Source organism: Pteronotus mesoamericanus, unplaced genomic scaffold (genome assembly GCF_021234165.1).
Source record: "Pteronotus mesoamericanus isolate MK-2021 breed Mesoamerican mustached bat unplaced genomic scaffold, CSHL_Meso_final scaffold_85, whole genome shotgun sequence".
In the NCBI taxonomy this organism is placed as follows: domain Eukaryota; kingdom Metazoa; phylum Chordata; class Mammalia; order Chiroptera; family Mormoopidae; genus Pteronotus; species Pteronotus mesoamericanus.
The window spans coordinates 54,868,619-54,884,111 of record NW_026555329.1 but is presented as its reverse complement, the minus strand read 5'-3'; the positions used below and the strand labels follow the sequence as shown (position 1 = coordinate 54,884,111).

The 15,493-nt window shown below is 39.7% G+C and overlaps 1 protein-coding gene across 5 annotated transcripts in view; it reads right to left on the bottom strand.

The window, feature by feature from the left end:
• Positions 1-15,493, bottom strand: part of ST7 (suppression of tumorigenicity 7) — a 314,490-nt gene that overhangs the window by 15,437 nt on the left and 283,560 nt on the right. For 4 of the 5 annotated variants that reach the window (XM_054563970.1, XM_054563972.1, XM_054563969.1 and 1 more), the window contains one exon: positions 4,017-4,167. In XM_054563970.1, coding sequence (XP_054419945.1) covers positions 4,017-4,167 — 151 coding nt within the window. Of the gene's footprint in view, positions 1-4,016; positions 4,168-15,493 lie in introns of those variants that run through there. The other variant, XR_008528324.1, reaches the window with a different exon arrangement.

Genomic DNA, 15,493 nt, shown 5'->3' with positions numbered 1-15,493 from the left:
AGGGATTGGAGCAGTGATGAATCAAACATTTTAGAAACCTTTGAAATGCTGATGTATTTGTGGTTTGAGGGTTTTTTTTTTAACCACCATATGTTTCAAACCCAAACAGTCTCTGCCATGCATCAGCTGGATTTGAGGGTTTTATCAAAAATGTGAGTTATTTCAGCCTGATTTTTGGGAAACTCACTTAATTCCACAAGATGACTAATGCTCTAACATTTTAAAAAAGCTCATTAAAACAAAGCAAAATATACCTCCATCCCCACCCCTAAACGACACGTTGGTGATCATTTTCTTTTAATCCCCAATAGATAAATTGACCAAAAGAATACTCATTTTTAACGTGAAAACCAGTGAAATTAGGTACTGTTACCTTCCTCTATTAATTCCCTTTCTAATGAAAGGGGGACGTTGGAAGGGAGTTGGGAGATGCCCTTAAATTTCAGAAAAAAGAAAAAAAAAGATTTAAAGGAGAAAACCTAGTCTGAAGATGTCAAAAGGCTCCACCATGTGGTGCACTATAGGAAGTGCAGCATTCTGCGCTCTGGTACAAACTCCGAGGGTTGGGGAGCGGTGAGGGTTGGGGCCAGGGGTGGGCACTGACTTCCGAGAGGCAGAAGGAGTAGCTCAGGTACTGTAACTACCCTCAGCGCAACTGTGCTAATGCCCACCACCTGGAGGGCGGGGTAATGGCATTCAATATCACCAGTGCTTCAGAGTGTTCAAAAATTGTGTAAGTAAATCAGAATTCTAATTCAAGCCCTCTGATGTAAAATCCAGAGCTCATCATAAATACAGAGAACAGGCTGGTGGTTACAGAGGTGAGGGAATGAAAAGGGTGAAGGGGGTCATTAGGAAACAACATCCAGTTACAAAATAAGTAAGTGATAGGTATGTAATGTACAGCATGGTGACTACAGTTAATAATACTGTATTGAATATTTGAAAGTTGCTGAGAGTAGATATTAAATATATACAAATATCAAATCATTGCATTGTACACCTGAAGCTAATATATAATAGGTCAATTATACCTCACTAAAAAATAAATCAAAATAAAATAAAATCCAGAGTTCTAATGCTTTCATTTGACTTTGAAAGGATGCAGATCTGGAGGTGATGGCAAAAGATTGCACACAACTGTCTGAAGCTGGGGTGGTAATTCTTTCATCTAAATTGCACAAAAGATTTATAGCTTTGTTTTTAAAAAGGACCAAAAGTATTTGTAATGAAAGATTATTTTTCCAAATATATGCATATACACACATGCATATATACACAGAGGTATGCCTGTAGAAAATTTGAAAAATATAAATATGAAGGAAAAAAATCACTTAACATCCACTTAAAGATATATTTATTTCCAGTCTCTTTCCTTTGTTTACCCATAGAATTTATTTTTTTTATAAAACTGGCTAATTCTACATTTAAAATATTTAAGTCAGTGTTCAACAATATAAGTATGGTTTTATATAGAAAGATTAACTTTATAAACACCAGGAAGGGAATAAGTATACCCTAGCCTGTAAGTAGTGATGCATTGAAGACTTCCAAGCAAATGTTTCAAAGATGACTGATCTTCTTATCCTTATTCTATTCAGGAAAGGCCTAAATAACTGGTCTAGAAAAGAGGAGTGAAGAAAAAGTGAATTTGGGTTTACATCCTGGTTTTACCAACAATGGCTTCGTGATATTCAACAAGTCACTCATCTCAATGAATTCGCTTCTTTCTTGAGCAACTGAGATAGACATCTCTGTCCTGCCTAACTCCAAACATTTTCAGGGACAGTACATGAAATGATGGAAATGCAAACCCTCTGTAAAATTGGCCACGTATACACACACTCTTTAAGGTTCTTAGTATTCCACAAGGCATTTAGTACCTAGTAAGTAGTCTCACGGATCTCTTTTCAAAAACTGAACAGCAGTGAAACCTCCCTGAGGTTCCTGTTTATCAGTAAGAACCAAGTGCAGAATTTCCCTTTCCTATAGGTCTCTGGTTGCCTCGCCATATTACTTTATGTCTAAAAATTCATCTGTTTTTAAAAAGTTCTAATTAAGTGTTTTGCCCATGTAATTTAAAGTAATTACATTCCTCCACCATTTTTATTCTGCCTAATTTTGGAGCTCACTATGTCACCTTGCATTTCTTGAAATCTCATAGTCCTTCCAGATGATCCAAAGCATCTGGCCATTGTTACATGATTACATGGGTAACTAATTTCCAAACAGGATTTCCAGTTATTTCTCATTGGGTTTTTTAATGGTTATGCCATTCTTAACACAGTATCACTTTCACTTTTTCCCCCCTCTCCCACTGCCCACCCTTTTTGAGCCTTTCTATAGGACTGGTAACATTTTTTTATCTATCAGATGCAAATGATAAGCTTCTATTACTATGTTTCCAAGATGCTGATGTACAAATATATTCTTATTTGGTAAGTCAATCTCTGCATTTAATTTTTCCACAACTAACACTAGGTGAGGCCTCTCATGTTCAATCTTGCTGAGATTTTTCTGTTGATATTGTTTATTTATTTTTTTTCTCATGCCTGAATAAAAATTCCTTTTGTCTTGTCTGGATAGAACACCTTAAATGCAATAATAAGTCCAAGCCAGAGGGGATTGTGCAGGCACCCACACATGCCTGAGTAGAGTATGCTGTCCTAACATACCCAAATACCAGGACCAGGACACCCGGAGTATGTTAACACGCTTAAGGAGTGGGGGCAGAAGCACTGACCAAGTCAACATCCCTCAAGTTATAAATAGTAAATTATTTCAGTAGACCTGCTATTAATTCTCTTAAAATTTTCTTCAAAAAACAAAAAACTTTCAATCAACTTGAGTCCCATCTCTGTCAACTTACTTTTACCCCACCCCATCTGGCTGCCCCCCTTCCCTTCCTGCACCAATTTAGATTCCTGCTAGGTTAGGGAAGGACAGGAAAAGGGAAGAGCAAAAGATTATCAACATGAAAATGGAAGCAGCTAAGATAAACAGAGAGAAAGAGATTAATTAAAAAGACATTCATTTGTAAGGCTGATCAGAGTGGGGATGAACTAAGAAAAAATTAACAGAAGACTCTAATATTTGTTTTATTTCCCCTAGGAAATTGGGGGCGGGGGAGAACTCATGCTACATGTTGTACTTGTTTTGCTTAAATTAATGATAACAGAGTTTCAACACACATGTTGTCCAATAATCCATAGATTTGGCCTTTTTCCTTAATTTGCATTCTCCCAGTGTTCCTGCTTATAATACTGTCTTAGTTCTTCAAGGTTTGGTTCATAGCCCATATAATCCATAAGGTTACACATGGCCGCTCCATTTCATAGCCCTCTCCCTTCTCAAGAATCATGGGGCAGCTGTTACATGCAGCTGGTTACTACTCCCAACTAGATGAGATACTTCTCCAGTGCAGGGGGCATGTCTTACCCACCATTAGAACCTCATCTCCTTACACAGAATAATGATGGCTTACACATACTATAGCCATCTCATGTAACCTGCTACTAAACACTAGGGTCCAATGGCCATTGTTCTTGTTCTGAAACGTAACTACTGCCTGTTTGTGCTTGGCCACCTGGCTCCAGTAAAGCAGAGCTGTGGCTCTTTAGCCAACCCTCCCAGCAAGACCATCTAGAAGTGGTAATCAAAGCCCAGCACAAGGCCTAACCCCAGGCCAAAGAGTCCTATGATGCTTGGGGGCTGTCCAGGTCTCCAAAGAGGGTTTCCTATTTGCAGAATGCCCTCTGACAGAACAGTCCTGATTGATCCCATCCACTGCATAAACTTGGCTTGTTGAGCTGTAGAGATGGCACTACCACAGTAACACGCACCACCACCAGGAACTGGAGAGCTCAAGTGATTCACCATCTCTCAGTGATGAGACATCACAGAGAGGAGCAGCTATTGATGTGCAGATCATTCATCACGGACATTCAGGGTAACAACAGTTTTAGCATCTTTTCATGCTTTAAAAAAAAATGTTTCAAAGAAAGAAAATTACTTACTGCCTTCCCATGTACAATGCAAAAGATTCAAAGCCCCTTCCACCCTCTTCCAGTGTGCCAGATGAAAGAAGGCATATGCTATTGCTTCACTGTCCCCTCTCTTCAGGATATGTTCTGGGGGTAGGATTAAGCTTTTCATTTCTAGTAGGTACTGAAATAAAAAAGGCAGAAGACAGATACATTAATACATAGTAATTTGAAATTCAATACTGAAAATAGAAAGATTGATTTCCCAACACCCACCGCTCATAAGCATTTCATCAAACCTGCAACCCTTATTACTACATTTGAAGGCAATTAGTAAAACATCCAGCAATCCAAAATTTGCTGACAGATAATTAGCCTTGTATTACTTTGGCACAGTGAAGATCAGAGGCTTTCAGGCTAAGATAGTCTAATCAAAGAAATATAGACTCAAATAGCAAAAAGGAAAATTTAGAAGACACAATAATTTGCTATAATTTTGTAACCAAAATGAAAATATATAAAACGGATACATGAAGGGTAAGAAGTCCTATGACAAACCAGCTGCACTAGAGAGACTTGAGATTGACCAGCACTGCCTGTTATTTTTTCTATACAGACATATCAAGGAAAAGGACCTAATACTGTGTAAAGGGCCTTCCTTCACTGCTCAGATGCTAGAGGGAGAAGGGGTAGCACTTCGAGCATAGGAAGGTCCAAAGGAGGGGAGCAGTACAGACCCCAAAGTGTAATGTCCTTTTAGGTCCTCTCCTAAAGACACGGGGATTTTCAGCTTACACTCCTTCATTCCTATCTTCTACAAAGGAGGTGGGAGTACAAGTCAAAAATGAATATTCTTCCTGGAGGCTCAGAGCAGGCTGTGTCCATTTGCAGTTTTTTTGTGTTTAGTATGGAAAGGGAAACAAATTAAGGATGATACATTTTTTAAATGGTACCTTCTCTCTGCTGGCTGGTGTTCTCCCTGTGCTCTGTTACCCGTGATCTCCCCTCCCCATTTGTCCCCAACACACACACACCTACACCATCACTACCAACCGCCAACGCACTGACCTACGCTCTCCTTTCAAATAGAGACAAACAGATGGGGGCGGGGGGGAGGGGAGGAGGGGGAGAGTGTAATTAGCATGGAACAAACACAGCAAACAAAAGTGCTATGAGATTGTTCAACAATTTTAACATCACAAACAACAGCCTGCCGATTTAACTGTCAATGGAAATTTATGAAAGAAGGTGAAGAATGAAAGAATCTTGGTATACAGAATGGAGATTACAATACACCTATCAATGTTTCATTATCATCTCGCTGTGGACTTAGATTCTTTGGGTCTGCTGAGTGCAGCTGCCTTTTAACTTCCTCTCCTGTTGGCACACAGGATGCAGGAGGCCACATTTTTGATTCAGCAAATGAAACTTTCCTCACTCTGGTTCTGATATTCGAAGAAACCTCCAAGCCTCAGGTCTCAAAGCAGGAGGAGTGAGGAAGTGGGAAAACCCACCCAGAGTGCAGTGGAAAACAGGGATAGAGCCATCACACTTAGGGGATGGGTGGGAAAGAAGGTCTTCCTCAACAGACAGACCTCTTCCCAGGCCAGTCCATGAAAGGTGTTTATTATTTTGATGGGAACCCTCAAATATGAGTTCCAAAGAACTTTTTTGATCATAGACCTTTTTAAACTCTACAAGTTACTGCTTTCCTTCTCCATCTTGTTTTAAAACAGTACAAGGAAAAAATCTTTTGGAAAAAATGACGGTTTTGAATTACTTAGTAATCCAACTAGCACTATATTTATAATGACTACAAGCCATAATATAAATATAAAGGTGAATTTTATGTTCAGAGATATTTGACTATCCTCTAGTGATACTGTTTCCATAATAGAAGCTATTAGGCTACATGTTGCTACTACCCAGGATGATCTTAAAAGGCCCCAAAGGCTATGGGTCATGAGAAAGATACATAACTTATAAAGTGCTATGAACTGTATTAATTGTTTTAGAGCAAATTAGAGAAGGAAGACCATTTGGTTACTCTTAATAATCACTAAGAGAACAAAAGAAAGGAAAAATTTCTTACCTAATGAAAGCCTTCAAAGAAGATTTTGATTTGAGTTCTCTAACAATGTATAGCCTTCTTAACTACCAAATAGTTCATTATAAAAGAAGGATCATGCTGTGTGAACTCTGAAACAAACTAAATGTGAAAACCACTAGCTCATGTGTCCAGGTGTACAGAAGTATCTTCAAGTCCCTGATAATCAGAGAGTAGATGCAGGGGGGAAAGTGTAAACTACAACTCCTTTTATTTTCATGATCAGGAAAAGCTTTCAAAGTCATTTCATTTATTATCTATGAGAGAACTCTTCTCTTGGCCTAAGGAACCTTCAGGAATGGAGGTACCTGAGAAGAAGTGAGCCTGGTAGCCACCCACATATGTTGGTAGAAATTGAAACAAACCAGGAGGAGGTGGGACTGAGAAAACTTGGGGGTGAGAATTTTTAGAAAATTACCTACAAAAGGATACAATAGATCTGTGCTGTCCAATATGGAAGCCTCTACTACATGTGGCTATTTAAACTTAAATGAATGAAAATCAAACAAAATTAAAAATTCAGATGCTCAATCTCACCAATCACATTTCAAGTCCTTAAGTGCTGCGTGTAGTTGATGACGACCATGTTGAGCAATGCAGAGATATTTCCATTATCAGAGAAATTCTATTGGACAGTACTGTTGCAGACTATAGACGTTTCAAATCTTCAATTAACAAACCATTCTTAACGTGAAAAAATTTTATAGATATCCATTATAGGAATTGTAAGTGTAGGAGTGTATCTATTAATTGAAAATACATAATATGGCAAAAGCTACAATAAATGTAATAAAATAGGAATTTATTTAAAAGCATTGTTGGCCACCAGGGCATCTATATATATTTGGAAAATAGTACACATGTGTGAGACGGATTCTCTTCTCAGCCTGAAGGCGGAATGTGGTGCATATGGCTTCAAGGACATCGTTCACAGTACCAAATGTGGCCTGTGATGTAATGTTCTGTTTATCCCCTAAGTTCCCTCTGATCTTCAAATATGTGCACTTCTCACATACCACCTTTATTAGTTATCCATGTGTCTTTCCCCTTAGCTTAATCATAAGATCCTCAAGAGCATGAATCTCACTTCCCAGAAGGCTCTCAGTGAGCGTCCCTGGCCCAATCAGCCTCATGAGGCTAACCAGAGCAACTCACCAAGGAAACTTAGCTGCCTTCTCATTGCATCTACTTTATGGCAGAAGTAGGTTATGCCCATAAAGGAGATTTATACTCTTGTATGGTTCCAAACAAAATGTTGGCTCTAACCAAATGATGAAGGCTAATAACAACAATGTGTTATGTTTTTGGCCAGTCTTAAAATGGCTGGCAAGATCAGTTCTCAACATGTGCAACATTTAAATTAGAAAGGCATGGAACATTTCACATCTTACTTGTCAAGTGAAAAATAAATGGAAAAGGACAGAGATCAATTAGAATAATTGTTACTCACAAATCAGAGAACACTCTCTGCTGTCTATAATAATTATTTGGCATCTATTAGCGGAGCCTGCATTCCATGCTATCTTGCCTGCCATCCCGCTTCTAACTTCCCAGATTCTCAAATCACACTGATCTGGAAGGACAGGCTTCTAAAGGTTTTGGAAGCATATTTCCAAATCTATTAGTCAGAACCTAGTGTTTTATGCCCAATAAAGGAACATATAGACTTAGAACATAGAAAGCGGAGCTGAGTAGTGCCTATGTATGATGTGTGAGCAGTGCCTGCTTACGGAGGTATTTGAGCAGAGGGAGGTTTACCCCAGGAGAAATTGAGCCTGTCAGAGGCCACCCCAGGTGATTGCCTAGATCGTTTCTGTTAAGGTCTTAAAATGCTGTAATAATTTGAGTGAAAATGATCCCAAAGTTATCTTTCATGGAGACATTAATGCCAAGGAATTGATTTATATTCGATTTCTGGATTTTCAATACCAACAACAGCAGAAGTCATGTGTAAAGCATTAGCAAAAATATGGGAATAAACAAAAGGAGAAAGAATAGGTTAATTAAATTACAGCACATTTAGATGACACCTATCAAGTTGCTCCCAAAAAAGCAGGTAGTAGAAGAATATTTATCAGCATGAGGAAGTTTCCATAATATATTACTAAATAAAAAAGTGTACCATACAGATTATGATTTTGGTAATAAAAATGTATATGCAGGCATTAAACACATTAGAAGGTCTAGGCTGAAATGTTAATCGTGGTTAAATATTTGATTTTATGGGAGATTAATTCTTTTGTGCTTTTCCTATGCTTTCCAAGTTTTCTGTAATAAGCATTTTTATCTCTCTCTCTCTCTCCCCCCTCCCCATCCCTCTCTCTCTCTATGTATGTGCATGTGTCTGTATATGTGTGTGTGTGTGTGTGTATGTAATACAAACTTATTTTCTAGACTTTCATCAAAAACATAAAAAGTGAACTACACAGAAAAAAATGAAATGGATTAGGAAGCAAATCCATGTAGTTATAAAAATAGTCACAGGGATGTAAAGTGCAGCATCAGGTGGGTGCCAGACTTATGGAGGCGATCACTTTGTAAGGTGTTTAAATGTCTAATTGCTATATTGTACATTTGAAACTAATATAATACTGTATATCAACTGTAATTGAAAAACAAAGTTTAAAAAAATTAAAAAAAGTGAACCACACTAAAAGACAAATAAAGGTACCCAAAGACAGACATTTTTGTATATCTACAGTGCTTTAGTGCAACTGGCTCTGAAAGGGTCTATAAGCCCAGAAAGGATGCTCTAAGCACTTCAGTAAAGAGAATAAGACAGGATACATATTCTGAGTTTTAACGTTGCCTACTCCCTGGACTCATTAAGACGCACACTAGAATAGGGCAAAAATACCACAAATCACTATGGCTCATGTAGCTCAGGCTATGACAGGGGATGAGGTACAAAAACCTGCAGCCCCTGTCTCACCTCGCCTTATCTGCCCTCTGCCACATTGAACCACAGCTTGTATCTCAGGTCTAACTATGCCACTGTGAGAACTTGGACAAGTTATTTAATTTCTTTCAACCTCAGTTTGCTCATCTGTTAAAACAAAAACACACATCTTGCCAGTTTTAACATGGAAAGATTATATAGGATAATATATGTAAAGCATTCACACTTTGTAACAGGACACAGCCAGGGCCCCCCAAAGGGGATTTGTAATGGGATCCAGATATTGGGGTATCCAAGAAAAATATAGAATAGTCTCACCTCCCTCTGCAGGCGGGCTGCCATGGGGGATGGGGGACCGGGAGCAGGGCCATTGAGAGTCATTTTGCATGATAATAACAGGCAGAGGGCCATTGAGAGTTACTTTGCATGTCAATAATGGGAGGAAAGCTTCATATTTCATATGCAAAGATGGTTACTTTGCATATCAGCAAGATTAACCGGAAGATTTGCCTAACTTTAACTCAGGAGGAAACTGGGAAGCAGCTCCCCCAGTTACAGTGCCTGCCTGAAGGAGTTGGGTTTGTGGGGTAGGATCTGTGCAGGGGTTTAAAACACAGGCGCAGCAGCCATGCTGGAGGCTTTTTGACCATGCGCTTAGGAAGGAGGATGTAACTGGGAAGGAGAGGCAGGGCCTGTGGGAGAGACAAAAGGACACAGACTCTGGGGAACAGTGTGAAGACCATGGGAAGAAAAGGGGAGAAAGGACTCTTGCTAGTGGGCCATGAGAAAGTGCCACATGGTTTTGGATTAAGAGCTGGAGATCGCAGCAACACAGCAGATAGTGCTGGGAACTGTGAGAGGTTTGCCTGGCCGAACCCTAGATTTCTTTTTTCTTTTGAAGGACGGTACCCCGACTGGCCTGACTGGGTAAAGAGGGGAAGGCAGGACTGTGTGTGTTTTGAAGGGATGTTGATATTTAAGGATGACATTTGGCCATTGATCAAAACCTGTGTAACTTTTGAATAAATAGTTGCATTCATTTTCACCAAACTCTGCCTCTAAGGGCCATAATTTCAAGGGCAGCGGGCAAAGGACCCACAACTGAGGGACCCTGGGGAAGGAGGAAGGTATTGTTTTGGTAATAGCATATGGGCACCCCCCTCTCCACTGGTCCATTATTTGGTAATAACATCACCTGGCACATAAATGTTCATTAAATAGTAGCTATTTTTGCTAAGAAATAAATGAAGTGCTCATATTGCTGTGAAGGTAAGTTGTGTTTTTTGTTTATGTGTGTCTCACAAATAATTGAGCCTGTTTCCAGGTAAAATAGTTGAGTAGTAGCAGATAGTTGAAGGAAACTGGCTACCAGAGGTCACTAACCAATACAGAATCAAACAGAAAGCAAAGCTGACATTGGTGATCTACAGTCCCACTCAGGGTCCTCTTCGCAAGGTAGTTGCTCCTTGTTGGTTCAATTATCTATTTATCAGTTACTTTGCTTCATTAAAAAAATATAGTAGTGTCCACAATGTATCCCAGGGAAATATATGAAAGTACCACAGTGTACTCCAAGGCCACAGATAGAGCAATGCTCACAGTGGACTCTAATGACACACCTATGGGAGCATCCATAGTGTGCCTCAAGAACATGGATACAGAAGCATCCCCAATTCACCTCAAGGGCAGAGACATGAATCAGATCAGGTCCCTACCTTGGTGATCTCTAATATTTGTAGGAATGTAGATGTGCGTGGTGTAGAAAGAAACAATAAAATTCAACATGAAGACTCCCTTAGTAAGAGGTGTATACTTAATACTTAGGAAGCAAATGGGGAGCATTCTCTCTGTGGCTTCACAGAAAAAGAGAAATGTGAGTTGGTCTCATTAAATAAATAAGAGTTTACCTGTAAAGATGAGAGGAGGCAGAAGCCATTGCGAGGCTGGGCAGTGTCACCAAAGCATCTAAAGGCATAATGTGCTTATAATCTTGATGTACTTGAGTTCTAACATGATAATAGTTGCCAATATTGACTAAGCACTAACACAGGTCAAACATTCTCTCAGGTGCTCCTTAAAACAACTCCGTGAGAAAGCTAATATTATTACTCCTGTTTCATAGATGGAAAAGTGAAGGTTTGTGGACTTTATCATATTTTGCCATGTATAATGCACACTTTTTTTGCCCAAATTTTTAAGGTAAAAATTAAGGATGAGCATTATACATGGGTAGTACTAATTCCATATCTGTAGAAATGTTTTTAATTCTTTCATTTTTGTTTATGCGTTAAAAGTGTAACTCTAGAAGGCAATAACAATATCTGTAGGCAAAATAATACCTTGGAATAAGATAATCAGTTTTGTTTCTAAATATAAATAAAAATAATTGAATTAAAAAATTAAAATGAAAGATTTTTTTCCCTTAAAGTTTGGGCCAAAAACATGGGTGTGCATTACACATGGGAGTGCATTATGCACAGCAAAATACAGTAAGTAGCTTGCCCACAGTGGGACAAGTTGTATGTGACAGAACCTCCACTGGAACTCGGGTTTCATGCTATTCAAGGAAGCAAAGCTGGAAAAGCTGGTTGTAAAATGCCTTCCATGATATGCTACAGAGTGTGACCATACCCTGAGTTAGTCCATGATTTTCAAACTTTGGGACATACAAAAATTTGTTTGAAGGAAAAAAAAAGAAACTTAAATCAAAATATGTGAAACTGATGTTAAACAAAGCTGGGAGGGACTCAAAGGTCTGAGGGATCCTTACAGCTCCTAGGAAGACAGTTTAGAAACCGCTGCAGTTGGCAATTGGGAAGTGAGTTAGTACAGTTTGTAGTTTTTAAAGAAGTGGACCACCAGATGGGTAAGAAACTTAGGCTAGCAAAGTCCTAGAAAGTTCCTGTCATGGTCAAGGTGAGGGGGTAACAAAACCAAGGAAGCAGATTTCCCTAGGCCTTGGTGCTTGGCTGAACCTGAGGGTGGGAAAAGGAATCAGGGTGACTATAAAATTTCTAGTTTAGGAAACTAGAATACTGTGAGATTGAGATAGGATAGAGAGAAGCTAGAAAAATTCCGAGGCAAGTGGAATAGAGAAACAGACTGATAGCTGAAAACAATGGCCTGGCAATTTACAGCCAGATACACTAGGTCCCCTCCCTGCAGATAGTGGCATTTCAGCTCCAGGCTCAGGAAAGCAGCAAAACCAGGTGGGCAACTCCAGGACCAACTGCAATGACTAATGACCCCCTACTCTTGCACTGACCAATCAGTAAATACCACAACCCTAAAAGGACACACCTGGAAAACTGATGAATATTCTACTGAAACTCTCCCCTGAGACCTCCCTTAAGAATCCCACCTGCAAGAGAGAGATAAACGCCTCAAGTCAAAGGATCCAGTTGCATGTGTGCAGACTCTCCCTCTGGGGAGCAGTGGGCACTATTTTGTTCTTCCCTCTCTTCTTCTCCCACAGGCACACAGCTCCTAAACTCTAAGGCAATGGGTTGTGGCAGCCTGTCCCAGGTTAATCCCCTGAATCTGTCCCCAAGGCCATCTTTTCTCTGACTTCCCAGTGAGCAAAGGCAGCCCCTCCTAGGCTCTCTGCTGCAGCTTTTTCTACCCTAAGTCCTTCCTTGTTTCACTGTCTCAGGCTTCAATAAACAGGCTCTCATAGTCACCTGACCTCATGCAGTGAAATCTTTCCTACACAAAGAACGCACACACTACCGGCTGGTCCGAGCAGACCCACTCTGGGCCCCCTGTCTAGTAACAAGATCAATAAATAACTAAGATAAAAACCCCTGAGGAGTAAGAAGCTCAGCAGTGGGAAGGTAACAAAAACACTTGGAAGTGCCTGCAAAACATCCCTGGAATAATGGCCTGAAGGCAGCTGGCTAGGAGAGAAGCTGAAGACATGGCTTAGGGTGTGCTGGGCACAGCAGAAGCGGAAGCAGTGGGAGCACATGAGATTTCCCAGGAGAGCCACAAGCAATGGTGCTCCCCAGAGAACCAGCTCAAGGGATGGCCAGGGAGGAAACGATGCAGGAGTGACACAGAGAGAAGGTAGCAGGGACCCAAAATGGCCTCCAGATAGAAAAAGTGGTTAGTGGGACCCAATGCTGAGGAGAGGTGAAATAGTATGAGGTTTGACAAGAGGCCAAAGGGTCTGGTGACTAAGGACGGGGAGGCCTTGCTGGCCGTGATCTTGGTGGGAGCAGCTACAGTGCTTTCTGTTAAGAGAGCCCTCTTAGAAACTTACTATTCTTGTGAAATGTGGCTAAAATCTCATTTCTGCTCTATTTTCTCTGGATCATATTTTCACAACACATTCTCCTACTCTAATCCCAAAAAGCTTTGGAATAAAATGACTCAATTCAAAGAAACTTATATTGAAATAATATTTCTGTAATGTAGCATTGATATATAGTATAGACAATCTGCTAGGATATGCTTAGTTTTTGCTTCCATGCTTCAAGCATTTTTAAATGCTTAAACCCACTATATGTCTTGAGTCCTAAATTGAATTAAGAAGCAATTTTACACTCTGTCAATCAGCTTTAGCAATATATAAAGGAAGGACTGCATTAGTGTTCAATGAAATAGAGTTTCCATCCCTCTAACAAGGTCCTGCGGATACTCCATTAGCATATACAATTACCAGGATGTTTTTCCCCATATGCTCCTTGAAAGCCCCATGAAATTCAAGATTCTAGATTAACATTAGATGAGCTTTTTTTTTAATGTAATTTTTAATGGGAATATATTTTGTCATAACGTTCTATATTCTTTCTACTTTTTTTCTCATGACTTTCTTTCCTAGACTTATAACTTAAAAACTAAATATCTATTAGTGGGTCCTCACTTCAATACTCTGTCAAGTCTAGGCTTCCTGGTGGATTAAATTAGCTTCAGGAAAATGGTGAGTCTCCTTCCCCAAGCACTACAGGGACTGCCAACTGCATCCCCTGTTCCTCACAGGGTGGGCCCAGTAAAAGAGTCCATGGTTTAACAGTGCTGGGATTTTAGGCAAGATGAAGATGAAAGTTTTCTCCAATTGGTGCTGGAGATTTTTCTTGAATTTTCTCCCTCAACAGCTGCACCTACAACACCCAGGCACCCTAAGGCAACTAGGGCTCCCTCAGCCCCCTGCTGCTGCTCAGAATGGGTGTGGGGCTTCCTGTTCTACAGGTGCGACCTCAAAAGCCTGTGATTGTCCTGTGGTAGTGGTGATGGCTCCTGTTCTTTTCTAAACTTAATGCAGAGGTGCCTTGGGGTTGCTGGGCTATCTGCCTTCTCATCCCAGTATCAACAGAGCATTTCTATTTTTACTTTGTTTAGTAAAGTTTCATATAAGATTATATTAGAAGGAAAAAAAGTCTATTGCTTTAACAAATAATAATACACCATTATTAGTCAGTGGCTTTTGCTTCTGCGGCATGCTATTTCATCTCCTCTCAGTACCAGGTCCCACTCACCACTTTTTCTACTTGGGGCCATGTTGGCTCCCTGCTGCCTTCTCTCTGTATAACTCCTGCATCTCTGAGCACTTGTCTCCTGCATCCCTGGATGGCTATGCTAAAACAATATAGCATATATAAAACAATAGAGCAAAAGCAGGTTTACAGTTGTGAGTATGAGAAACAGTTTATTCTGTATTATTTATTAATTATTGTATTATGTTCCATACAAACAACTGTAAATCTACCTTTGCCCCACCCTGTACAAGCCAGAGGTTGGAAAGGGATAACTTTAATCAGCCACAAAAAAGGACTTACCAAATAGAGAATTACAAACTGAGAATTCCTGACGACAACACCTACTGCCAGAACATGTTAGAGACTCCCCTCAAATCTGGAGGCCTGAAGGGACCCTATGGGTACTCAAGGTCAATGTCATGATAGCACCACTGTTGTTCCACTCTCTGGTTGACCTTCTTCAGACTAGGGTGGCCCACGAAATACCAATTAATGCATGTCTCTATTTTCACCTAGCCTGCAAGTACAGAAATAGAGCTGAAGGTGTAAGTGGAGAGATGATGAAGGGGCCAACATGAATTGAGACACCTACCGTGTACTGGATGAATTACACAATGTAGTTCCACTTATTTTTCATTAACCCTATGAAGCCTTGATTTTTATCCCCGTTTTATCGAAAAGGAAATTGGAAAGAAGCTAAATAATTCCTCTGTCCCACAGTTCCCGCTGGTACATAGACAGGAAGTAGTGGGACTCCTTTTCTCATATACTTCAGAAACTTTTCAGTAACACTTCACACGTCTGCCTGCCTTTATGTTTCTACCTCTTGCTCCAGCATTAAAATTAGTATGTTTTCCCATAATAGGTAGTCTATGTAATTTGCTTACTATTAGTAGCTAAAAAAGTAAAAACTAAAAGAATAGAATTTTATTTGTACCTAATAAAAGCATAAATGCATTTTGTTTTTCCTCTTTCTTTTTTTAAAATTTATTTTTATTGAATTTATTGAGGTGATATTGGTTAATAA